At 40.3% G+C, this 27732-nt stretch overlaps 1 protein-coding gene across 5 annotated transcripts in view; it reads left to right on the forward strand.

Moving 5' to 3' along the window:
- Positions 1 to 27421, forward strand: part of clcn3 (chloride channel 3) — a 99245-nt gene extending 71824 nt beyond the window's left edge. For 3 of the 5 annotated variants that reach the window (XM_034676186.1, XM_034676189.1, XM_034676187.1), the window contains 13 exons: positions 5416 to 5576; positions 6714 to 6813; positions 8643 to 8830; positions 8967 to 9089; positions 9718 to 9924; positions 10055 to 10135; positions 10233 to 10485; positions 11156 to 11448; positions 11535 to 11721; positions 11849 to 12247; positions 13893 to 14109; positions 17175 to 17250; positions 24113 to 27421. In XM_034676186.1, the coding sequence (XP_034532077.1) occupies positions 5416 to 5576; positions 6714 to 6813; positions 8643 to 8830; positions 8967 to 9089; positions 9718 to 9924; positions 10055 to 10135; positions 10233 to 10485; positions 11156 to 11448; positions 11535 to 11721; positions 11849 to 12247; positions 13893 to 14109; positions 17175 to 17250; positions 24113 to 24301 (2474 nt within the window). In that variant the 3' untranslated portion in view covers positions 24302 to 27421. The remainder of the gene's footprint in view (positions 1 to 5415; positions 5577 to 6713; positions 6814 to 8642; positions 8831 to 8966; positions 9090 to 9717; positions 9925 to 10054; positions 10136 to 10232; positions 10486 to 11155; positions 11449 to 11534; positions 11722 to 11848; positions 12248 to 13892; positions 14110 to 17174; positions 17251 to 24112) is intronic. The other 2 variants (XM_034676188.1, XM_034676190.1) reach the window with 1 other exon arrangement.
- The last annotated feature ends 311 nt before the right edge of the window (positions 27422 to 27732 follow it).

Genomic DNA, 27732 nt, shown 5'->3' on the forward strand with positions numbered 1-27732 from the left:
ACATTGGCATTCAGTAAGTGGTCTGAAAGGTCCTTTAAGAAATCAAGATGGTATGCAGTACTTTGAGTTCAGTCCTGTGTCTCCTGAGAAACCGGGCCCAGAACAGGTTGTCCAGTTCCTTCAGAGGCAGATTTATTACCCTTACACCCCCACAGCTGGAGTTACTCTGCATTGTTTTGGACTGAAACCCTCCAGCTGTTGGATGCCCAGGGTCATCATGGTCTGGAAAGAACACCCAGTAACTCAAGTATTTGATTCTCATTCCCTTAATTTGTGCTGGTTCACAGCTATGCATCCATTTAAAGCTCCTGTGAGAAGTTTTTAGGTGGTAAAATAAATACTCTCTACGATCTAAAAAAGGAAACAAGACCATGACCATGCAAAATTTTCCCATGAAACCCCCAAATACTCAAGCTCCTCTACGCTTGTAGGTGTCCAGGTTGTCTGTTGATTGGTTCAGAAAGGACATACCTGAGCCCTTTCCAGAAAAACAAAATCAGACCTTTATATCCAACTGCTTTTGTTGAGTCAACACTCGAGTCACACACAAACACACACAAAGTCCCTGGGGAGTCCAGACTGCAGCCGTCACTCTGATCAAATCAAAATAAAGAACCATGTCTCCAGCCTCCCTGCCGAGCCCGACACTCTCACTGCTGCTGACTCCGCAACAGCTCCAATACGCTGACACACTCACTTCTTCTTTCACTTCTCTGGCCTGGATACATGTCTTCCACTTGAACAACATCCATTTTCTCTTGTTCCTTAAAGACTATTGCACAATTTTGGACTTGTTTGTCCTCTTTGATGGCCTACTTGAACATCAAACCCAGCGATATGAGCTAAAGGGCTGCATGTTTGAATGCTGAAAATGGGGCCAGTGTGCCAGAGCTTCTTTATCAGCTGGTACTTCCTTTCCAGCCATTGGTACATACCGATGGCTGGAATGGATGCAGGTCCATTGAAGGGATTTTTCCATGAATGGGGCCTTGTTGTGTTGTCACGAACCAGCCCTAGTTTAGTAATGCACAGGAGATTAAAATCCTGGAATGGAATTCGACGTTCACTCTTTAAATGACAAGATTTCATTTGGATATCACTCCTCTTGCCCATATTTCTGGGGTTAAAACACTAATGTTCTCTCTGTTTCTGTAATCTCAAGTGCCACTTTGGCAACACACCAACCAATCATTCAGTCTTAATTCTTCAGTAATGTTCATGTGTTTAGATATCTGACTGAAGTTTGGATTCGTCGGACTCTGACTTAATCCTCTTAGGGTTTGACATTATCCACAGTTACAAAAGGTAAATCTGTGGCCACTAAACATTACTTATAGGCTGCTCCATGTGGCCACCAAGTTTCATCCCCAGTGCAACGTAACAGTGACACAAATACTGAGATTACTCCTGGTTAGCTGTAGCAAAGCTGCTGCTCTTGTTCTGGAGCGGTTCCAGCATTGACAGAGCTTGTCAGGCGAGGCTGACACACGTATTCAACAGCTCATGTGAAAGAACATGTACTATGTGTTAAACAAAGAAATTCAGATTTAATTTAAAGAAAAAAATGTAAATGTTTGAAGTGGGACTCGCATCATATCCTATTGCATTGTATCATATCACAAAATATTACATTGCACCGCATCCTATTGCAGTGTATCATATCTTATCTGTCATATTGCATTGTCATATCCTATTGCTAGCATGGTATGGCATCGTATTGCTTCACATTGCATTGCGTCGTATCTTATGGTATAGCGTTACATCTTCTGCTTTGCATAGCTTTGCAGCGCATTGCGGTGTATCTTATGGTATAGCATCACATCGTTTTGCTTCGCATCATTTGCTTCGCATCAAATCCTATTGCATCGAATCATATTGTATTGCACTGCATTGCATTCTATTGCATCACATTGTATCTTATCATATTGTTTTGCATCGTATCTCATCATATCCTATTGCTAGCATGGTAACCCATCGTTTTGCTTTGCATCGTTTTGCTTTGCATCGTTTTGCTTTGCATCGCATTGCGTCGTACCTTATGGCATCAAATCGTGTCCCATCCTATTACATTGCATCGCAACACATTGGATCACACCACATTGTATCATATCCCATTTGATCGCATTATATTGTGTTTATCCAGGGCATCGCAATTCATTATCACTTAGCATCTTACATAATCGTAATCACGTGATAGTATTGCTGTTATAAATATTTTTGTAGTACGCTGAGTATAGCAGTAAAATATTGCGATCTATATATGAGCTTTTCTGTCCATTCAACTCACTGCAATGATTTTTATAGCTGCTATAAGGTTCTCAAGTAGAACAACAGAACCACAGCAAAATTTCATTATTTTTGTACCAAAAATCTCAATATATATATTCGCCAACAACACAAAGATACCTTGCTGCATAGACTCATTTTGACATCCCTATGATGTGTCCACTCTATTCATAGCTTTCCATTAGTTGAGGTGACATAGTTAAGGCAGGCTGTGTGAAGTTAAAGTGCCAACACCTTAATGTTTCTAAATAAACTCACATTTAGGCTCCAAAAATCTACTTTCGGTGGCCACAAAACTTAGAGGGCAGGAGCTCAAAAACTTTAGCACCTTCCCCTGAGGCTTTACTCTCCTACTCTCTTCCAAAAGTCTTATCATAGAGTGCTTCAGCGACAAAATGTCTGACTGAAAAAGTATAGCGGCTAACAGAGATGAACTGTAACAAATTAACCGTATAACAGCAATCCTGTGGGGCTAAACTCGATGCTGCATGCATACCAACACAAGAAGTGCTCTGACTTTATCTCTGGGGTCGTTTCTTTCCAAAGAACAAATCAATATCAGAGTGAGGGAAATATCTTGTATTGATGGAATAAAGACATTTTGTACAATTTCCTATCTTTGCAGCCGTTTGAGGAGTCACTAAACTCTATCATATTTTCTTGTGGAAAGCAAAACCACAACCATGAAGCATTTATCTTATTTGTTTCAGTCATATTTCTTCCTTTGAATACTAAATATTATCTTCTTGCTCTTATCTGTGCTCCCGGTGGTGCCTTGTCGGTTTTCTTTTATAAATTTCACATCATCCCTTGCCTTTTAATCCCTCAAATGATAACCTTGCTGTGAATTTCCATTTTAAGAGGAAATGTTTCATTACAGAAGCTTTAATTTCTCCCAAAGCCACATTTCTGCAACTTTAAAGACCAGTTTCTCTCAATTTCAAACATATTTTATTCCTTTTTGAGTACTTTACCTCAGTTTTTAGTCTTTTCCCTTCTCTTCGTCTCTTTTTCATTGGTGGAATTAGATTCACCCTCACTGTTTGCACATACAGCAGTGTACACTCACTGTCCTGTGTATTAATCTAATATTGCTGAATGTAAACAAACCAGATAGACGAGTGTTACTCTCGATTCGTCACTCTGAAACCACATATTTGTCTTTGTCTCTCTGACAGAAGCATTCTCCTCTTTGTCTTTTCTGCACACACTGCTCTGCCTTTGTGCTGCTCATGAAGAAGTCTCACATATTTTTGTCGTCACAAGAGGGAGAATTAGGCTCCGCTATTTAGAATGTGGGAGGTCTGGTTTCTACCTAATTTATCAAATACGCTTTGTAGCAGATTAAATCCTGGCAGTGCTTTAATGGCCCTCTACATTTGGTTATTGGCGTTGGCTTAATGACTTTAGGGGAGAAAAGAAGATGAGGAAGGTTTTTGCTCGTTGATTTAGAAAAATGTATCCAATATTGCTTTCTTTTATGAAGGAAATGTCTCATCATGCAGCCAGAAAGCCCTATGGCAGCAACCATCCACATCCATAGACTGTATAAATAATGGACGGAGTATCCGTGATGTCACCCATCTGTTTCTGGAGCGCTGTTTTGAAGCCAATCATCGGCGGGAGCCATATTGGAAATGCTGAACTCAACCTAACTTCTGTTGAGCTAGTGTGACGTAAAGAGGCGGGCTTTGAGCCTCCTAGCCAACAGCTAGAGTGTTCCCTCCTGTCAATCAAGTCAGCTGTGCCTTTCATAATGGAAAACTCGTAATCTTAATATCTTTGAAATTACCGCGTTATGAAAATTTCACCCCCAGCTATCCAGGCTACATTCGTCTTTTGTATCAGGCTGTAAACATGTTTATTTCTGCTTTTTTCAATTTGTGTGTATGTGGTTTCCGGTACTTCTGGAGCCAACCTCAAGTGGACACAGGGGGAACTGCAGTTTTTTAACACTTTTGCATTGGCTTCAATTCTCACAGTTATATAAGAGGCAGGGAGAGTTAGCCCTTAGCTCCATCCCAATGTGTGTGTGTGTGTGTGTGTGTGTGTGTGTGTGTGTGTGTGTGTGTGTGTGTGTGTGTGTGTGTGTGTGTGTGTGTGTGTGTGTGTGTGTGCGCTGATGTGTTTCCTGTCTCTTCCTGTGTTGAATCTGAGCCTCCAACCGGAGCAGTCTTTGCCTCTTTGCAGTAAATAAACAGCTCTACATCATTCCTCTGTAAAAACTCACTTCATGTATCTCATTATCGCGTTAGTGCACTCTCTCCAAAGTCCGTCTCATAATGTTAGCTTTGTATTTTTTTATCCTTAAATCTGAAGTATGAGCTGCGACTAATCATAGTCATGTTAAAGTCCTTAATAAACGGACTCTACATGCTTATTGCAGTGACATTGTGCTGCAGCCTGTAGGGCAATACAATCAGAGCAGCTCTAATGAGACTGCCAGACATCATGGGAGTTAAAGGTCAATGAATAGGAGGACTCCAAAGAAGCCTAAAAGCCATCATGATAAAGGTTTCAATGAAATTAAATGTTATTTAGTCATGCTGGGTCATTAAACAAAAGATCTTTTAGTAGAAGTTGTTAACGGGATGACTCATTAAGATGTTCCAGCGCTTCAGATTAACCTCCACTTCCTAATCAGATTTGTTCCAGATGAGCTGCTGGGTAATGTGGAAGATGTTGATCTAATGTGCAGCACACAGCACTCGGGTGAATCTGTTATTTCTTTTCAGAAGATGCAAGAGATGGACAGTGTAGCAGTGTGACCAAAATACCACATCACGAGCCCTTCTTTTGTTTGCTCTTAACATAGTACAGTTTTTGATCTGTGTTGCAGAGGGGGGATTGACCTGCTCAGCAGAGCTCAGAGGGTTTCTCTGTTAAAATGACTTCAGAAAAAAAGGAATATTTGTGTATCGGAGTATCAGCAATTTGGTTTCTGAAGCAGAAATAGTTTAGAAAGTGTTTTAATATGTTTGATTTAAAAACACTGTTTTTACTCAAAAGTTGAATCAGCGTATTACAGACTCTAATTTACTTCCTGTATATAATATGTGATGTGAAAACCTTAGCCAAGAGTTTTTACAAAGTTCCTAAATTGAATCCCATCTCTGTCTTTGCTCTCAGGGTCTAACTACGCCATGTCTAACGGGGGCGGGGCACCCAGCAGCACCACCCACCTGCTGGACTTCCTAGAGGAGCCCATCCCTGGTGTGGGGACCTACGACGACTTCCACACCATCGACTGGGTGCGAGAGAAGTGCAAGGACCGAGAGAGGCATCGTAAGGTGAGGAGGCGGCTCACAAAACCCGGCGCTCAAAGGCAATAGAGTCAAGCTTGGCTGACAGAACATCAGCGTCTCTTAACAGCTGACAAATAGAAAAATGGGCATTCTATTTAAACTGCTTCAACGTACCTACTCTGCTGCTCCCCCTGCAAACCACTTTGCAACCCACCTCCACCCTAGCTCCTTCTTTCTATGTCATATGTATTGTCACTGATGGCCGCTCTGTTCTGTACCCCTGGAGGTCTTTGCTGCTGCTCTCCCTGCCTTAGCTTTTCGTGTGTGCATATGAAAGAGATGAGAGGTGTGCTCTACCTGTACCAGGCTTTGCCCTTCCACGTAGGCACATAGAAGGGCAGGGAGCTCTCAGAACACAGACATTCCACCAAATGTATTGCATTTCTAAAAGAGGAGCACAACACCGCCCACAAACTGAATCTTCCGTAGAGTAACTCCACCCGTTTATGATCCAACAAGCATTTTGTTTAAAGGACGCTGAGACCTTGAGTCACACTTTATGGAAGGATTATCAAAGGCTTCTTGAAAACACTGCTCAATGAACACAAGTATCCTTGAATCTCAGTCCATGCAGCGGTTCCATTTAACTAGTGTCAGCGTATTAATCCTCTGCTAACAGGAAGTGATGTGCAACACACTTCCTGTGTGGCTACTGATTGTTTGATTACAAAATAGAAGAACTTGGTCGTCCGGCTGAATTTCAGTGACTTAAAAATGTAACGGCTTTAACAAAGAAGCTGCGAGACACCACAGATCTGATCCAGACCGCACCTAAAGTTGGACAAAATTTAGACCAAATTAAACTCTCAAACTGTCTAGCCATGCTAGACATCCTGTTCATAGTTAAGTGAACCAGAGTGAATGGACACACACTGATACACTCTGTCTTTGTCAACACATTATACAAATATTGACACAACTTTACAGCCCAGGTGATTGAAAGCAGGACTCCTGCATGGATACTTCTTCAAAGTTTTATAGCTTTATTCAAAGAGATAAGAGTATTCAAACATTCAGTTCAGTACTTCTTCATACAAAGACATCTTCCGTATGCTTCTGAAGAGATTACTGTCTGACCTTTGTTTGCTAACCTTTCTGTGTCTTCTCCGTGTCACGTTTCAGATTAACAGTAAGAAAAAGGAGTCGGCATGGGAGTTCACAAAGAGCCTGTACGATGCCTGGTCTGGATGGCTGGTGGTGACGCTCACCGGCCTGGCCTCAGGTAACACACACATGCAATAAAAAACACACACATGCACACATGCAGAGCTGTTATCTCTTCTGCTGGTGACTCTCACATGCTTCGCCTCGGGCAGCTCACGCTTCCTTTTGACCTCTCGTCTTTATGCTTTCATTCAACCTCAAACTGAAGCTTCTTCTGTCTCCTGCAAGAAACTCACTGGACAGAGTTCAGTGTAACGCTCTCAGATGATTCATGTTAACGTGGTCTCTTAAAGAAAGAGCGTTGATACCAATCTTGTACCTCATAGCTTTTCATTCAAAGCAGCAAAAAGAGCTGCAGGTTTAGGTAATTATCATACAATGATGCTAACAACAACACAGCATTGTTAGCCAGAGGTGTAATGTCAGTTCCAGCGTAATGTCAGCATTTTTTCTTTTAATATCAGCTGTTTAATATTGTCTTTTTAAAATTCAAAGAGACAGAATAAAAGAAGTTTGATGTTAAAAAAAATCAGGATTTCTCTAATGCTCTTCAGTGGACACACAGGAAGTCTGGAAGGGCAGCTAGCAGAGCAGCCGCTATTGTTAGCCCAGCTTCTTTCAATCCAGTCCAGCTTTATTTGTACAGCACCTTTCAGACAAACAAGCACACAGTCCAAAGTGGTTCACATAGAACTAACGGACTGAAGAGTTACAGTCATTAATAAATAGAAAAAGACTAATGCAAGAAAAGTTGATAAAAATAAATAAAATAAAAACAATTAATTAAATAAATAAAATACAAAATGTAATTAATTGAATGAAGGAGTAAACTAAAATCAGTGAAAAGTTATCAAGAAGATTAATAAATACTTACCAAAAATAAGTTTAAAAAAACAAACAAACTGATTAATAAATAACAATTAGTAAAATAAATTATATTCATGATCACATTCATTAAAATGGTAGACCAGTTACTCCAAATTAAAAGCTGTATTAAAAAAATAGGTCTTTAGTTTTAAAAACAGAGAGAGAGCTTCCTGTTCTGTAAAAAGTTAGTGAGTTTCAGAGTTTTGGAGTATGAACACATAAAGCTTTCTCCCCTGAGCTTGTGTGGGATTCATGAGGAACATTTAAAAACATTTCAGTGGCAATATCACAAAATAAAAAAGCAATCATATCATATGCAAACAGGGTCATTAATAGGGGGACTCAAGTGGAGGTATTTGGATTGTTTCAGGAACAAAAAATAAAACTCAGAGCGAGCTGTTAAATCATCTTTGTTAAGGGTCTGTGGGGATTGATATTTTTTGAACGGCACGACAGACACAATTTCATGCCACCTGTGTTGCCCAATGAGAATTGGTTCTCAATTGACTAACCTGGTAAAATGAAGGTTAATAATAATAATTGAACTGAAAAAAGTCAGCTCTGATGTTTGAATGGAAGATTTCTGTAGTTTTGAACCATCACTGATATTTGATACACGATAATTATATTTATTTTAAGGAGTATCTGACGTCTGATGTGCAAAAAGTTTTGACTGGATTTGACTTCAAACGCATCATTGCATTTATAAAGATGCATATTTAAGGAGTCTATGTGTAGTTTCCTTGCTCTTTGGCTGTTTGCATTAGTGCTGAATGTTTTAGTACCACACAGCTTTATCAGGTTTCATTCTGTATTTTTATTCAGATACAGTAACTTTTACAGACATTTCTACAGAACATATAAAATAAAAGTCTTTCAAAACACACAGGAAGCAAAACCAGCAAGCTAACTGCCTCTTCTCCTCTTCTCCTCTTCTCCTCTTCTCCTCTTCTCCTCTTCTCCTTCCTGCCTGACCTCGCCCCCCTCTCTCTCCTTTCCCTCCTGGTTTCCTCCTGCCAGGTGCTTTGGCTGGCCTGATTGACATTGCTGCTGATTGGATGAACGACCTGAAGGAGGGCGTGTGTCTGAGCGCCATGTGGTTCAACCACGAGCAGTGCTGCTGGACGTCCAACGAGACCACCTTTGCTGAGCGGGACAAGTGTCCTCAGTGGAAGAGCTGGGCTGAGCTCATACTGGGGCAGGCGGAGGTAGACGAACACGGGGTGGAGGAGAGAGTTTAATCAGACAGGCCACACATAGAGGGAAGGGTGTTATGAATGCTTACCATAACAATGAGAAAGATGGTTTCAGTGTTTAAACTCCTCTGTTTCCTCCTCCCTGCAGGGTCCTGGCTCGTACATCATGAACTACTTCATGTACATCTACTGGGCTCTGTCCTTCGCCTTCCTGGCCGTCTGTCTGGTCAAGGTGTTCGCTCCGTACGCCTGCGGTTCAGGGATCCCTGAGGTGAGGAAAACGTCTCTTATGAAACCCTTTCATGCTCACAGGAAACTGCTTTGAAACCTCTCTTCTGTGGTGCATTCAAGCTCTCCTTGGAAACTCCAACATCCAGGAGATAAGAGCCAACTTTCACACTCTTTTTTTTATCCCTGGAGGTTTTTCTTACAGTAGAAAGAATCCTCATGGAGCTGAAAGCTAGTTTTTACCACAGAAGGAATCTGTTTTCTCGTATTGATGAGGTTAGCAGAGAGTCTCTGTTTGTCTCTCTTCTTCTGAACGTGTGCTGGATCTATTGATGTTCTGTTTACTCCCCGGCTCTCTCATTTCATCCTGTTTGATCAGTTTGCTTGCAGTGTCAGAAACTCGTAGCAGCACATGAAGTCGAGTGTGTAAATCTCTGCAGCTCTCCATGAGTGGTCTAATTGGTCATGTGCTCTCTCTTGGATCCACACTGTGTGTTTTTAGCGCTCACGAGTTTCCCTTTAATGTCTGGAAGTAGCTTAAATCTGCTTATTCAGAGAGGAGAAGTGAGAGATTAGAAATGTTCCCCCGGGGATTTATGAAGTATTTCTGGTTCTGATTCTGTTCGTGGAGAAAAGTCTTAAAGTTAAGTTTTCGCCTCATCTTTCCTCAGATTAAGACCATCCTGAGTGGGTTCATCATCAGGGGCTACCTGGGAAAGTGGACTCTGATGATAAAGACTATCACTCTGGTCCTGGCCGTGGCGTCGGGCCTCAGTCTGGGAAAGGAGGGCCCACTGGTCCACGTGGCCTGCTGCTGTGGGAACATCTTCTCTTATCTGTTCCCCAAGTACAGCAAGAACGAGGCCAAGAAACGAGAGGTGAGGGAGGAGGGGAAGGTCATGTGTTAACCCTTTAGACCCTGGTGACATTCAGAAAGATGAATAATGAATCGTTCCTGTCAGTCTTTGTTCCTTTTATTCACACTGAATGACTGTTTTGTTCTCTCAGGTTCTCTCTGCAGCCTCAGCGGCAGGAGTTTCTGTTGCTTTCGGCGCCCCGATTGGAGGAGTTCTGTTCAGCCTTGAAGAGGTACAGTCACACTTCCTATAATAAACTCATAAACACACCAGAAATAGCATAAACACTAAAACTAATTTCATAACCTCTTCTTCTTTTTCTCCTCCAGGTGAGCTACTACTTCCCTCTCAAGACGCTGTGGCGCTCCTTCTTCGCCGCCCTTGTAGCAGCCTTCGTCCTGCGTTCCATAAACCCGTTCGGTAACAGCCGCTTGGTCTTGTTCTATGTGGAGTACCACACGCCGTGGTACCTGTTCGAGCTCATCCCATTCATCCTGCTGGGAGTGTTTGGAGGTCTCTGGGGCGCCTTCTTTATCAAAGCCAACATCGGGTGGTGTAGACGGCGCAAGTCCACGCGCTTTGGTGAGGACTGCATCTTTAAATGTGATTTAGATTGTCAGCTGGTACAGGTGTTTGAAGGCATTTAGCAAGTTACAGCAGCAAAGACAAACTTCCTTTAACAGGCAGAAACCTCGAGCAGGACCAGACTCATGTTAGACACACATCTGCTGAGACCGAGCTGGGGTTGGAAAGAGGGATAGAGGAGATGAAGACAGAGAGATGATAGTGGTGAAATGGATAGTAGTAGATGTAGCAGCAGGCCATTTACAGCAGCGACTCAAAGGAACCTACGGGACAAGGGAGCTCAGGGACTCCAGAAAGGTCTATGGTTAGTAACTTTAATGGGACAGGGAGAGTTAAAGTAAGTGATAGACAGAGAGAGAGGAAAGATAGGATCCCAGTGTGGCAGTCTAAACCTATAGCAGCATAACTAAGAGCTGGTCCAAGCCTGATCCAGCTCTAACTATAAGCTTTATCAAAAAGGAAAGTTTGAAGCCTAATCTTAAAAGTAGAGAGGGTGTCTGCCTCCTGGACCCCGACTGGTACATGATTCCAAAGGAGAGGTACCTGATGAATGAAGGCTCAACCTCCCATACTATTTTTAGAGACTTAAGCTACAACGAGCAGGCCCGCTTGTTGGAAATGTAGGATCAGAAGGTTCAGGATGACACGATCACTTGTCTCTCTCCAGGAAAGTACCCGGTGTTGGAGGTGATCTTGGTGGCAGCCATCACCGCCGTGGTCGCCTTCCCAAACCCGTACACGCGTCAGAACACGAGCGAGCTGATAAAGGAGCTGTTCACAGACTGCGGCCCGCTGGAGTCCTCTCAGCTCTGTCAGTACCGCAGCCAAATGAACGGCAGCAAAGCCTTCAGCGACAACCCCAACCGACCAGCCGGGCCCGGAGTCTACGCCGCCATGTGGCAGCTCTGCCTGGCACTTATATTCAAAATCATCATGACTATATTCACCTTTGGACTCAAGGTGAGGCTCTGGGTTTTTCTAACAGGGGTAGATGTTTTATGTAGTATGTCGTCATCAGCACTCAAAGCGGTCTGTGTGTTCCTCAGGTGCCGTCGGGTTTGTTCATCCCCAGCATGGCCATCGGAGCGATCGCAGGGCGGATCGTCGGCATCGCCATGGAGCAGCTCGCTTATTATCACCATGACTGGTTCCTGTTCAAGGAGTGGTGCGAGGTGGGGGCGGACTGCATCACCCCGGGGCTCTACGCCATGGTGGGGGCCGCTGCATGTTTAGGTGAGTCTGCCAGGGGGAGGTCACTGTGATGATGTATGAATCTGCTGCCCTGAGAACAACATGATCACAGCGGTGTTGGAATTCCAGAATGATCATGAAATATTAAATTCATGGATTTCTTCCTCAGGCGGTGTGACCCGCATGACCGTCTCCCTCGTCGTCATCGTCTTCGAGCTGACCGGCGGCCTAGAGTACATCGTCCCCCTCATGGCCGCGGTCATGACCAGCAAATGGGTCGGCGACGCATTCGGCCGAGAGGGCATCTACGAGTCGCACATCCGCCTCAATGGCTACCCCTTCCTGGACGCTAAAGAGGAGTTCACGCACACCACGCTGGCTCGAGAGGTGATGAGGCCCCGACGTAGCGACCCGCCGTTAGCGGTGCTGACGCAGGACGACCTGACGGTGGAGGACCTGCAGGCCGTCATCAATGAGACCAGTTTTAACGGGTTCCCTGTGATAGTGTCCAAGGAGTCTCAGAGACTGGTGGGATTCGCTCTGCGCAGGGACATCACCATCGCTATAGGTAATTACTGAATGACGAAGAAAGCACGAGAACAGGACTTTGGTCTTGTTTCATGAAAGTTATCCCCTGACGACAACAACTGAATCAGCAAAGTGAACAAATATGAACATGTTTATGTGTCTCTAAGGAAACACTAAACCTGACACTGTTCCACAGTTTTACACATGACAGAATTAATGAAAACATCTTAATATAAATGATATAAAATGTGATGATTCGGTGAGTTTAAGGAGTATCCTGATTACAAAGAAGGACCAAAGAAACAGGATGCTTCATCAGTTTTATTTTGGGCTTCATCCCGTTTTGGATGCAGAAGCAAATGCTGCTAACATCAGCACAACTTTTCTTTAGAGAGCTTCCAGTGGAGCTGACTTTTCCTCAATCTAGCCACACTAACGATTTAAAACAACACAATCCTCTGAATTCATAGTTTTCACGTGACGTCACACACTTATGGAACGCCCCCAAAGAAGTCTTCTTACTGCTACAGGCTACGGAGAAATGACCGGACTCTGCTGCCGACTATATGTTTAAACACTTAAAAAATGCCAGACAGTTGTTTTTCAGTTATATGACGAAGAGACAAGCCCGGGTTCTGCTTCTTGAAGGGATATTTCACTGTTTTTGAAGTGGAGTTGTATGAGTTTTATGTCACCAGTAATTATACTAGCCACTCTAGACAATTCCTCAAGACTGTTAGAACACACACTTGATGTTTGAGGTAACTATAAATCATAAGATCTTGCGTCATCAAACGTGACTTCAGAAGGTAAACAAACATGGAGGGCAATTTGTGCGGCGTGTGTTCTGTCACGCAGCAGCAACAAAAACGAGAGAAAGAATATAGCCCAGGTAAATAATGCCACAAGCTGGTCTTCTGTTTCTATACTCTACTTGGCTCAGGGTACGTTTGTGTTTACGTTCGCTGCCATGCTCGTGAGCTGTAAAAGAACACAACATCCAGTTGGTGAAGCTTCACAGTCTACTCCTCTCATTAGTTATTATGCTGTCGGAGGCAGTTCGACCTGGAATCATAAATATCAAACATGTGTGACATTTATAATCCAGAGGAGACTCCGAAGCGGCACCCTCAGGAATACTTAAGACAAATAATCAGTAACGACGAGCTCTGAATTAGGTCCCGCGGGATTGTTTGGCCCTAAATCTGGCTTAAAATCATCTAGTGTGTCTCTAGCTTCAATGGTCTCCTGCTCTGAGAAACAAAAGCACATGCTCATAATAACAAGTAAAAACAGCAGCTTCTCTTCAAAACCTGTGCTGATTCAACAAGATTTGGCTTATACAGCATGTCAAATTAAGACCAGCATCCATGCATGATCTGAAAAATGAGTGTGTCCAGATTTGATTGTTATCCACGTAAATTTAATCCTACAAAGATGCTCTCTCTCAGCTTTATCTCACTTTGATGAAACATTAAGGAGGAAAAATCTAACATTCTTAAGGCTTCTTTGTTTATGTGGTTTTTGCATAATTTAGCAACAGTTTACAGCTAAGCAGCTCGTTCAAAGGGCCTTAAAACTTCTCTTCCACCAGATCCCTCCTCTGTGTTTTTAAGTTATGAGATATGAAAGGTTGCCTCTTTTTTTAGACGATCATCTGTATTTTCTGCTTCCTCTCCCGACAGAAAACGCCCGTCGAAAGCAGGAGGGCATCATGTTGAACTCCCGGGTTTACTTCACCCAGCACGCTCCCACCCTGCCGGCCGACAGCCCCCGGCCCCTCAAGCTGCGCTCCATCCTGGACATGAGCCCCTTCACCGTCACCGACCACACCCCCATGGAGATCGTGGTGGACATCTTCAGGAAGATGGGCCTTCGTCAGTGCCTGGTCACTCACAACGGGTGAGTACAAAAGTGAATGAACGGAGGAGAGGTGTGCTGAGAAAAGAAAGAGAGAGAGAGGGTGAATCTCTCTCACAGTTTGGTCTGCGCTTGTTTTGATTGACTAACCCGCCCGAGGTCGACACATCACACATGTACACACTGAGTGGTGTTGCATGGGCTCTCACATCCCTTTGTAGTCTGCATGGCTCGGTCTAACAGCTGTGCTGCACTCCCCTGAACCCACCCCACTGAGCAATAACAGAGCCGCTGAACTAACTGCTGCACTACATAACAGGGACAGAAGGGGAAACGCAGTCCGTCAGAAAGCTAGAGGAGGGGAGTTTGAAAAGAAAATCTGAGCATACTGTCAGCATTTATCTTTGAGCAGGAACAGTGAGGTTTAATCTCGCCACCTGTTGGTGTGGTGAGGACATGACAGGACGATTTATGTTGAAATACAGAACACAGACCTCAGTCAGCACCCCTTTAGCTGTGCCTGGTTTTATTGACACTCTTATTTTTCACCTATTTTTATTTTACTATATTTTTATGTCAAATTCTGAGCCTGCAAAATTCTATATTTTCTTAGAGTCTATGAATCAAGCATGTTCACCTCTCATTCAACACTTGAATCTTTAAAATAAGCTCAAAGGTTTATAGATTTCTATTATTCAGTAACTTCCAGAATCAGCTCCCTTTGTGGATTATAAACTGGGGACTATTTTCTTGTGGATTGATACATTAAGTGCTCTAATGAGTATTTACAACAGCAGGATAAGGCAAATTTGCTGTGACTGATCAAGATTGGGATTCACAAAAGCAAAGACATGTATAGTGAGTGCCTATTACAACAGAATATTGTACATCCCAACTATTGAAGTACAAAAATGATAATATAACAAGCCATTATTTCCTTTTTCAATTTTTCAGAGAAAAAAAAACATGACATATCTCCCCAAAAATACCTATATATAGTAATAATGTTAATAACAGTTATAGGGTTTTCCTGTTTATTAGAATCATTTCACGTCACCCAGTCTGATACATCGGTGTGTTTTTAGAGCTCAGAGAGGAGAGGACTATATCAAACTTTAGTATGACACTTCTTTTTACAACACCAGTGTGTTTTGTTTTTAACCTTGACTTGTTTCGACTACAAACTTCCTCCAGTCTTCCTCAGAAGAGTCACATGATGTTGTTGTGACTTGTCTGTCAGCTGACTTATAGAGGTTTGGTCGTCCAACCTGAAAAGACAGGAATATCACGCCCCATGTTGTCTGTGTGAGGGCATGTTGGCCCCCTCACCCCAGCTGATAGAGAAGTCACAGCAACACCATGTGACTCTTCTGAAGAAGTGACAAGGTAAAAAAGAAGAGGTAGAGACAACTATCTTACTAAAGTGTACGGTGTCAGACCTTATGAACCTTTATGGACTATATCAAACTTTGAATAGAGACGTATTTAATTGTATTTAACCTGGTTAGTCCCAGTGAGATCAGTGAACTCTCTTTAAAGGGAGAGCTTGTATAGAAGTAAATCAGTCTCATCAGATTTTGAATTTTTTTAAGCCTTTGAATTCCTAGCACTGAATTTTTTTTTTTTGCATTGAAATTATGTATCGGATTTTTTTGTCATTACGTTTAAGCCTTAAAATTTTCAACAAGTATTTTTCACTTTTATTTTATTTTTTTTATTTTATTATTATTTTTTTTAAACTTGATATTTTTACTCAGAATTTTTTAACATTGAAAAATAACAGGAAAAAATACTTCTTGAAAATTTGAAGACTTAAACTCAATGACAAAACATTCAGATACATAATTCAATGCAAAAAAAATGTAGTGCTAGGAATTCAAAGGCTTCAAAAAATCTAAATATGATGAGAAGTCAAGACTTTTTATCAGGATTTAAAAACATTCATCCTAACCAAGTTTTGAAATTTAAAAACAGACTGTAGATTCTTCTTTGTGCGACATCTGGAAATTAAAAAAACAAGGACTATCAGTGAATAGAGTATTATATATAACCAGTCAAAAGTTTGGACACACCTTCTCTTTCAATGGTTTTTATTTATTCTAATTATTTCCAACATTGTAGATTAATACTGAAGACAGCAAAACTATGAAATAATCTGGTTTAGCCATAATCTGGATTACAACAGTAGTCAAATAAGGCTATCCATTGTGTACTAACCGTACCTCTGAACAACACAACTGATGGTCTCGAACACATTAAGAAGGCAAGTCATTCTACAAATGAACTCTTGACAAGGCTCATGTTAATTAGAAACCATTCCAGGAGACCACTTCATGAAGCAGACTGAGAGAATACCAAGAGTGTGCAAAGCTGTCATGAAGGAAAAAGGGGGCTACTTTACAGAATCTAAAATATAAAACATATTCTGCTTTGTTTAACACTTTTTATGTTAATTGAATAATTCCATATATGTTCTTTCATAGTTTAGATGTCTTCAGTATTAATCTACAGTTTGTAAAATACTTAAAATAAATACAAACCGTCGAATGAGAAGGTGATTCCAAATTTTTGACTGGTAGTTTACATACTGTAGATATATATTTTTGCATTTCAATCACAAGTTTCCTTAGAATTAAAATCGGAATAAAATATTAAAATAAATGTGAGAAAATGTCAATAAATCTGTGTAATAAGATGCAAATGAAAGCATGATTTCTACCACCTTTACTGTGTTAGTTTGAGTTGGTTTGATGCCTTGAGTTTAACAGTAGGTGGCGCTAATTATCTCAGAATGGGATCCAAAAGCAGAGCAGAGAAACCTCCAACTTTAAACATCATGATTAATAGTTTGATAGTGTTTACAGTACGAGTTGTTACCTGTCAAATTAATTTATTGTATTTTTTACAAATTGATTTTTTTTGTATTAATTTATTTTGGTTTTATTTGGTGTTAAATTAAGTTGTTTAATTTCAGTTCCACCTGTTATGTATGTTTTGTGCTGCTGCTGTCTGTTCTCTCTGTCTCTCTTCTGTTTCTTGTTTTTGTTTTTTTGTTGTTGTTGTTGTTGTTTTTGGGCAGTGTACCGAGTAACGGGTGTGTGTTTCAGGATTGTGTTGGGCATCATCACAAAGAAGAATATTTTAGAGCATCTGGAGGAGCTCAAGCAGCAAGAGGAGCCCTTGGTGACTAGCCCCGCCCCTTTACACATATGACCCCTCCCCCTTACTTTCACGCCTGTCTTTTTTTAGGCCCTGCCTCTTTAGAGGGATGCATGAAACTTGGTGTGAAGAGCTGTTGGCAGTTCCCAGCTAAACATGAAGCCCTCTTCTTTCTTCTTCTTCCTCCTCTTCTTCTTCTTCTCTCTCTTTCTCTCTCTCTCTGTTGGCTCTCTGTGGTCGTGGGTTTGGTTTGGTTTGGATTCACCTCTAATGAAGTTGTAGATCCAAGAACTCTGACCTAATCTTCATCTCTGGTAGCCGTCGTAGATTTGGAGTGAGAAAAGATTTAGTTGGTCCTGTAATGTTGGACCTCTGAGGGAACTGTCACCCACATCAGGTTAGAGCCCCGTTCAGACATGTAAGTGAAGTTAAAATGTACTGGAACTTTAAAGAGGAGCCTCGTGAAGGTACTCGGACTTTGTAGGAGCTGGTACTATTTTCAACATGACTCAGATCTGAGCTACAAGCTGTTAGAAATAGACGCCTTATGTACCTGAATCAAACAAACCTGCCCGCAGGGATTAAGTTGCATCCAATGCGGATGTCTTAGCTGCTGTTAATTTGTACACTGAAGTAATTTCAAAACTTTCTGTCCCAGTGAAGGAGCTCAAACTGAGAAGAGGATAAGGCCCAGGTTAAAAAATCACCAGGTCTTTGCTTTAAAGCTACAACAGGGCAATGAAAGCAGACAAGAGATGTTATATAGGTGTCACAGTGCACTATAGAACACTATAGAGACATGACATTAAATTATCTGAATTATTTGTACAAAGCAACAAAGTGAAAATTAAAATAAAATGAAGAACAGCAATAATAGCGTTGGAAATGAATGCATGAAACTATGCACCATCATTATAACGTATCCTACTTTAGAAAAGATACTTTATTGATCTCCCATTGGGCAGCTTACAACATGGGACAGGGTAATACAACAATTGTACTTACATAGTTATAATAATAATAATAATAATAATAGTTATAATAATAATAATAATAATGACAATAATAATAATAACAATGATAAAGGTAAAATAAAGCAAATATTACAGATATATACACACTATGTACACTTCTATCTTATGAATACATAGTAAGGTAAGTTATTGCACAAATAAAATTGCACCAGGTTATTAAAAAACATACACAGTATGAAAACACAGTGTGAAATCACTTTTTTTATTTATTCATTTTACTTTATTTTTATAGCTTCCTATTTTCTGCTAGGAATTGTATTTATTTATTTATTTGTATGTGCAATATTTAAAACCCAACCCACTGAATTCAGGATTAACCCTTAGAGAGGTCAATGCTAGTGCATTTTTTTCAACAAAATCTCAAATGAAAATTTACTTTTTATTATTGCAAAGACGTCTTCCTCCAGAACATCCATTAAAAAGTGGATTTATGGTTCTGTCCTGGTCTTTCTTTTTAATTTAGAGCATTATTAGACTGATTTATAAGACATACTTTATGGGGGAAATTCTCTTGTTACAGCGGTCTACAACAAAGACAGTGGAGTAAAGTAATGTACTCACATTGTTGAAATAGAATAATATTAAAGATAACATAAAAAAAATATATATAGCAAATATTTACACTTCTTTATTATTTGTTTTATTTATTAAGTTATTGCACCAGGATATTAAAAACACACACAGTATTAAAAACAAACAGATTGATTCTAATATAAAATGTTAAGAATGAGTTTTTGGATGTGAATCATAAATATTAAATAATGAGAGAAGACACAGAAGTAGTGCAAATTCATAAAGCCAGACTTAACATTTCCACAGGCTCAAATCTGATTGTGTCTTATAAAGCATTCATATGTCACCTGTGGGACATCAGCAGTGTTCAGTCATGTCTGAAAGGGGCTCTGTAGATTCTCAGAGTGCAGATTTGCATCTCATTCCCACTCAAGTACGTTCATACATTCATGCTCGCACCTCGATGAGATGTTTTACTTTAAGAGGTCATTTAATCTGTAGTCACTCAGTAGTTTAGATTCCTGTAGGTAAATAATCAGTCAGGGACTCAGCAGTATATTCAGTCAGACAGCATGTGTTTGTTTCCTCATCCTCCCCTCAACACTTCAGTTTCATTTCACACAAAGAATTCAACCCCCAAAAGTTTTGAACTGTAACGACTGATTTCTCTTCTTCTTGTGTTTTTTTAACTTCTCCCCTATCAAACCCACCATACCCGCTGGGTCTGCACAGTTCGACGACATCTGACCTCTCGCCGTTACAAGCTCTCGGCGAGTAGCTAGCCGCCTTGGGAAAGCGGATCTTTGTGGTTGTGATATTTTTTAGAGGGTGGTGTTAGTTAGAAGAAGGGAGGGAGGGAGGAGATCTGTAGTGATAAGACTCATCCTGTACTCCCCTCGTTCTGTAGTGGCAGTGATTTGCTGTGTTGGCGTGAAGTTGTTGTGTTGATTCGTGCTAGTAGTGAGCTAGCTGGTTAGCGTGTGTTGATGAAATAATAACCTTGATGAGATGCTGAATTTACTAAAACCTCTGCTTTAACACAATGATGTTTCCTCTAAGCCAGCTGTGTCCAGTCCTCAACAGGTTTATGATGATGAGAAAAAACACTTAAACTCTGTGTGTGAAAGTAACAACACATGGAGGCACAATGAACACAAACACTGGAACAGATTCACATGATCCCCTAAAAACTGCAATAGAAATTGCAATACATTTAACTAACCTCACCATTCAGTAACAATATTAAAATATTTAAAAGAACACGTGAATACAGGCACACACTCACACACAAACTACTCACACTATAAGAAGTGTCCATGTGTTTCAAACAACTTCATCTACAGACGTCTTCTGCCATGATATGAAGAAACAGCACAGCACTCTTAAACAGGACACAAAGAAGGATGAGTTAATATTAGACGAAGGGAAAAATGGAAAACAAACATTTTGAATAAAGAAAGAAAGAATTTAGAAGTATATATTTATTAGTTTTTAAGGTTTTTTTAAGTAATTAATTAAATAAGCTGAAATTTTAGAGCTCTGGTGAATTTTCTAAAAACGATCTGAGAAATGCCTGAAAAATGCTAAAAAAAATTAATAGATTTTTTTGTATTTTGTCAGGCAGTAACGTCTTCTGTTCTAGTGCCACTGATATCAAACAGACCACACTGTCTAGAGCAACTATTCCCCTCTTTTATATTACATTCTCAAACAAGAGCCAGACTAAGGTTTGATATCTTCTGATAGGTTTTCATTTCAAAACAGTGTCTTAAAAATGAAAACAGTCTCTGATCTGACAAGGGTTTAGCAGATTTTCAAATCTACACTGCAAAAAACTCAAAGCTAAGCCTAAGTGTTTTTGTCTTATTTCTTGTAAAAAAAATTATCTTGTTAGACTTTCTTGAAATCCAGATAATGAGAAGAGAATAAGGGCCGCTGAAAAAAAATTATGCCATTTTTTGTCTTCAGAATTCAGAATAAAAGAAATGTCATCAAGAATTTTGTTTAAATGGCTCCAATCCTCTTCTGTGTGATTCAAGGAATTTAACATTATTAGACATTGTTACTATTTAACATTTTTCTTAACCCATTGGTTAATTGGCTCCTCATTACAAACAATCCAGGTCTTGTTTTTTGGCTATAAGTATCTTGAAATAAGACGTTTATCTGGACTTATCAGGTAAGTGTGGCTTAAATCAAGTCTTGTGAATTTTGTTTTTAACCAGAAATAAGAAAAAAAAAATCCATTAGTTTTGAGTTTTACAGTGTAACCCTCGTCATACTAGCATGGATGAAAACACTTGTCACATGACCGAAAACCCAATCAGGAAGTGAGCGCCAGACAACAAAACAGTCACAAAATGTTCAAACCAAAGCAAGAATAGCAGGAGATTAAAAGGAGAAGTGAAGACGCTCAGCAGAAACTCTTCACTCACTTCTTCTGAATTCAGCTGTGTTTACCCGTTGCTGCTTTAAAAGTCGACTGTAGAGAAAGAGAGTGTGTTGACTAAATGTAAACAGGACTTAACATCAGCTCTAGGTAGACTTTAAACTGAATTTCATGTCTTAAATGAATGTTTTGTCTACTCTACACTTCCTCATGTTTTTGTCGTCACCTGGAGATAAAAACGTGGAACACCATCTGACACAGCTGGCTTACAGGAGCATCGTCTTCACCCCCCTGACCCCTCACACACTGGTGTACACCTGGTTCCCCCGAGCCTCTACGACTTTGTCTTTCTTTATTTTGCTGCTTATAGAATAAAAGAAAGACGTGTCGTAGATCTGCCAGCTGTTGGGGGAACCTGCGTCTGACCCATGTGACGTCTCACCAGTGTTTCATGCCTCCTGCTGCTTTGTAGCTGTAGCTCTAATCTCCTCCACAACACCTCAGACCTGGGTTCAAATGTTTGTTTTCACTCTGATAACTGTATTCACTTTTCCAGGGTTCAAATGAAGCTGAACATCAACACAGTTTTAAAAATAGCATCTTACTGAGCTTTTTGGACCCAGCTCTGCTCTCCTCTGTAGCTCTGGTAGCTGTTTTACCTCTGATGCTTCTCTTCACTTGACCTCAGACAAACACGTGCCGCAGAACTTAGGAGCACAAGATCAAGCACCTTGTGTTTTTTAGCTAATGTTAAAAACCTGCAAATTAAAACCATATCAGCTGCAGTGTGCTGGAATAAAAAGTAGGATATATGATAATGCATTTGTTGTAATTGCACATTGTACAAACAAATTTATAACGACAATTCTCCTGAATCAGCAAGAATAATCTTCCCTGGCTGAATATTTGGCAGTGTGGATAGATCCAGTCTTGTTAGTTAAGATGTAAATGTGATTCTTAGTAGAAGAAAATGAGGAGGAAAAGGAGGCTTCTCTGTCACGAGTCAGAAATTACCTTAATCACATCACTCCAAAAACAACTTTACACTGTACAAACATAGAGCATGGTTTTTAACTGTAAATAAATGGATATTTTTACAGCTTAGATCATTTTTGATAACCTCTAAAAGTTAAACCCTTCACCATTTTCTAAGACAAATATTACTCCAGTGGGTACAACAGGTTTGCCATTAAAGAAGTGAGATACATCAATTCAATTTAAGGTCAAGATTTAAACAACATAATCATGATTGTATTGTCAAACTCTAATCAGCTGCAAATAAGATATAACAATAGTAATAAACCTTAGAATAGAAAACCACTTAATACGTTTAATGTTATTTATTGCACAGATACATATAATAAAAGTCTGTTTCACTGTATGAGTCGAGTTCCAATAGAATAAGACAAAAACATGTAAGAGATACAAACACATGTACACACTGGTTCAATCCATGTCTACATGGTGCCCACCGATACATTGTGACTGGATAATTACAGTCGTAAAGTAAAAAAGGATATGAAATGAGAGTATGGCACATTAGTAAAAATTACAATATTGCTTATGCATCAAATAAGAATATTTCTACATGTTTAAAAATGAGAATATCACACGTGTTAAGAAAAAAAATATCCCACATGTGAAAATAGATCATTGCACATGGGTAAAAATAGGAATTGCACATGTTTTAAAATAAGAATTTTGCACGTGTATAAAAAGATAATTGCACATGTATAAAAAGATAATTGCACATGTGTAAAAATAAGAGCTTAGAACGTTTAGAGATGAGAATCTCACGTGTTAAGAAAGAGAATATCCCACATGTGCAAATAACACCATTGCACATGTGTAAAAAATAAGAATATTGCACATGTAAAGATAAAATTATTGCACATGTAAAAAATATATTTTTGCACGTGTAAAAATAAGAATATTGCACATGTATAGCTTAGTAATAATGTACTGTATTTCTATGTATAAAGCACCGTCTGAAATATTGTTACAAAGTGCTTTGCAATTAAAATAAAGCAGATTCAAAAACAAAAGTAGTCGAAGTTACAAAAATGTGCAACTGAAAACAAATTAACTATACAACTTTTTAAACCCAAATAAGAATGTAAAATAGAACCAAGATATCTCATGATATAATGCAGACTTGTGATAAAATCCAACCTGGAACTTAGCATACTCTGACCTCATGTTAAACCAGAGCTTTTGCTAAGATTATAAATAACAGTAACAACCACTTTGTGATTTCCAGTTTCTGCTTCAGAAATGTAGTTTGTATTTCCAATACTTTATATTTTCAAACCAAGTGTACCGTCTGCTCTGGCATCTTGTAGCAGCTGCAGGATCAGGTGCACAACAAAGCTGTAGATACAAAGAAAGAGAGGAAGAAAACAAAAAAGACATTTTAAATCAAAGTGAGACATCTTCTGAAATAAAACCATCTTATCTTTGTAATGATTTCTGACTCCTGTGATGAAGAGGACGTTCCTCTCTCCTTCTCCTTAGAGGTTCTTCACATCCTGTTCACCGCTTGTGTTTCCTGTAGGATCACTTCTTTCCTCTCACAACTTTTATTTTGTAGAAATAACAAAACAAGGCGAGGGCAGAGCCTGAAACGACACCTCGCCCTCTGGTAGTCGTGTGCTGTTTCAGACCTGCTTTCCTCCCTTGTCTCCTCAGGTTACTCACTCCTTCCTCTCCTCCTGCTGACTTTTTCTTCCTCAGGGACTCGTATTTTTGTTGGCTCATTTTTATTATAAAAAAAACCAAATCATTAATTTGTTTTTGAAGATTTTCTTTTCATTTAAACAAATTAAGCCGACAAAAACATGACTTTATTTCCTGTCCTTCACTTCCTCGGCACCTCTTCACTTGTCTAAACCTCTCTTTCTTCCCTTTCCTCTTCCTCCTCCTCCTCCCTCTCCTTTGTCTCCCCCTGCAGGCGGCTTCTTGGTATTATCACAAAAAAAGATATCCTCCGTCACATGGCTCAAATGGCAAACAAAGACCCCGAGTCCATCATGTTCAACTGATCCGCTCCTTCCAGGACGGCTGGGGGGGAGGGGGAGACGGCGGCGAAGACGAGGATGAGGAGGAGGTGGTGCGCCTCCTGGACGGCTCCAACCTCTGACACTCGGACCTTTTGTTCTTTCTTTCCTTTATTTGAGCTTATTAGACCCTGAACCTCGCCGACTGAGAGACTAACCGGCCACGAGACGGGAAAAGACTTGATACAAAACTTTATATCAATCCGGCTGCTGAGGACACACAGGGGGTCACACACATGAGGAATGCACTTTTTACCTAAACACTCGCAAAAATCACACACTTTTGCACCTGCAGACTCTAAAGACATGCATGCTCTCTCTCCACACACACACACACACACACACACACACACACACACACACACACACACACACACACACACACACACACACACACAACCTGAACCTGTACAGACACACACACACACACCCATCTTTTGCACTCTTCATGTGCCTCACCCTTTGTCCGCTTCCCGCAGAGGTCAAGGTAGAAGTCGCCTGGCCGGGGGTCAAAGGTCAGAATGAACCGCTGATGAAGGACGCGATGAGGGACCTTAAACCTCCAGGCTTCAGTTTAAAAAAAAAACAACTCACTGTCGTCCAACCCCTGCACACACACACACACACACACACACACACACACACACACACACACACACACACACACACACACACACACACACCAGCCCCGTCCGTCCTGCAGAGAAATACATTGTTTACCTGTGAATTAGGTGTCGAGTGTGTGTGTGTGTGTGTGTGTGTGTGTGTGTGTGTGTGTGTGTGTGTGTGTGTGTGTGTGTGTGTGTGTGTGTGTGTGTGTGTGTGTCCTTCACATCACTACATTCCAGCCATGTTATCATGGCAAGTGAGAGGAAGTGCATCTCCTACTCTGCAAAAACATGGCAGCAGCATATCATGATCGCATGGCTGTACGTGTGTGTGTGCGTGTGTGTCTGTGTGTGCGTGTGTGTGTGGGAGGTAGAGACATAGATGGGTACTGTATTCAAGAACAAACATTTTCTGACTCCTCTCAGAGGGAAAAAACGTGGAAAGAGAACGACCTTTTGTGTGTGTGTTTTCATTTCTGAGCCAGCTTCAGCTGTGTGTGTGTGTGTGTGTGTGTGTGTGTGTGTGTGTGTGCTTGAGTGTGTGCGTGTGTGTCAGTGCTGTCGATTCATTCATACTGAAGGCAGGTCGAGTGTGTACATAAAACAAGAAGTAAGGAGAAAGTGTCCGAGTTGAGTTCTTCTGTTCGATCTGTTACTGAGGAGAAAGATTCCTTTCTTCCTCTCCATCTTTCTCTGATTTCTTTAGATCTTAGAGCTCAGACTTCACTCACTTGGCTCTCTGTGGTGTGAAACCAAAACTAAACTGGAAATCTTCTCCTTTTTTCCTTTCCTTTGAAATCTGTTTTCTTTGAAGTTAAAAAGTCTCTTTTTCTTTAAACCCTTACAAACACTGTTCAACACTCCTTCCATTTCAAAAAAGAGGAACCTATTACACAACAAAAAACACATTTCCCTTCATCAAAAAGCCCCAAGAAACAAAGTGAAAAAAATACTTCCTCTTTTGAGTGTCGTCCACATCACACTTTCATGTTTGCCAACTGAATTCAAGCATTTTATATATTTTTGTTTTAATCTGCATTGTGTGCCAGATTAGTGGAAATTAACGAGTCATGTGATTAGTATTTAGTAAAACAAAGGAAAAACAAAGAAAAAAGATAATTAAACATTAAAACAAACACTAACAGCTACAAAAAAAATGAATGACAATATTTGTGAATATTACAAAATTAATACTTTTAATGTTTTCATGACTTTTGGTCAGACTTTCCTCTCTAAAAAGCTTGAGTTGTTTGTTAACCAGTCCTAAATACAAACACAAAAGGTGCATTTCGACCAAGAGTTCCGGGGTCTTTTAGCCCCCAGAACTAAAAGGTTCCTGTGCCCCCATTGTTGTCTGCGTTTCGACCGCGAGCTGAAGTGGTAGATTGTGCAAATCTGGCCAGTGACGTATAATAAAAAAATGATATTAAATAATATTTTGAAATCATAATAAAAAACTAAACTAGTTTGCATTCCCAGGAACTCCCTCTGTGTTTCAACAGCTGTGTAAACTCCACAAACACCGTTACGTTCAACCGAAAGTCCCAGGACCTTTGAAAAGTACTAACCCCAAGCAGGGGCTTTTCAGGGGGGGAGATTAACTACCCTTGAACTAAATTTAGACCCTGGTTCCTCCGGTCGAAACGCACGTAATTCAGGGGTAAAGTCCCTAGATCAGGGTAAAGTTCCTGCGGTCGAAAAACGCCTAAAACAAGACAATCTCCCAACCAGGATGTTCAGATGTTACCTGCACCACATGGACTATTAAGACAACACCCCCCCTCATTGGCCAACACTAAGTTTTAGTAAAGTGGACTACTATCTACTTTGTCTACGGCGGCCATCTTGTTTGTTTACTTTAACTCCTCAATGGTGACTGAACCCTCCCCAGTGGCTCGACTTCAACTGAGTCTGAGAATCAGTCCAAACAGGACAAAGACCAGATGTTTGTAGAGGAGCGAATAATCTGGTTTCCACACTAAAAGCCAAAAGAAGTAAATTTTGTATTAAAGAACATTTGTTTTTCCTAACTATTGAGCCTTGCCACATCTGCCAAGTGCCTGGCAAAGTTATTTTTAGGCTTTTTACATGAATATTTAATCCTCTAACCTAAAAGAAACTCCCATCCACTTTCCCTCTTTGTCCCGAGAACAACACGTCGTTAAGGGTGAACAGTGAAGGGAAATGTTGTGACTGAAAGACGCTGGACAAACAGTAGCACCTTACCTGTAGAGTGACGGCAGTGATCTATGTGTGTGTGTGTGTGTGTGTGTGTGTGTGTGTGTGTGTGTGTGTGAGTGTGTGTGTATGAGGTCGGGTTTATCCTGTGTACTCGTTTCGTTGCAGTGACTGCTCCTGCAGGGCGTCGTCTGTGTTAACAGTGGTGTTGCCTAACATTGTGTTTCATACTGATCTCGATGTTTTATTTTGTTTTTGTTTTTTTTTATTTATGGGTAGTGTCGATAGAGTTGTGCATTATTATGAAGAAATTTTATGTATGATTACATGATTGTTTGATTGTACATTTAAAACAAAATATGTAAAGATTAAATTTTGTTTTAAATTAAAAGGAAAAAAGGATTCAAGTTGCACAGAGTGAGTCTCCATGCTTCATTTCTCAACAGCTTCTAGATTCTTTATAGATTACAATTTAGGTTTCCAGGCAGGTTTATAGGTTATATCACCAAATAAATAAAAAATCATACAGCTTTTTTCACTGACTTTAACATTTACAAACAACTTCCACTCAAAATCCACTGATTGAAGAAAACACTGTCACCACACAGCTTCTCAGAACAGATCCAGTTCTTGATATGAAGACTTCTTCAAGTTTAATTTGGAAAATATCAAAATCAAAGTTCCTGATTTTCCAAAAAGGTTCAATCCCAAAAACATTTGAACTGGTC

Source organism: Notolabrus celidotus, chromosome 23 (assembly GCF_009762535.1).
Source record: "Notolabrus celidotus isolate fNotCel1 chromosome 23, fNotCel1.pri, whole genome shotgun sequence".
NCBI lineage: Eukaryota > Metazoa > Chordata > Actinopteri > Labriformes > Labridae > Notolabrus > Notolabrus celidotus.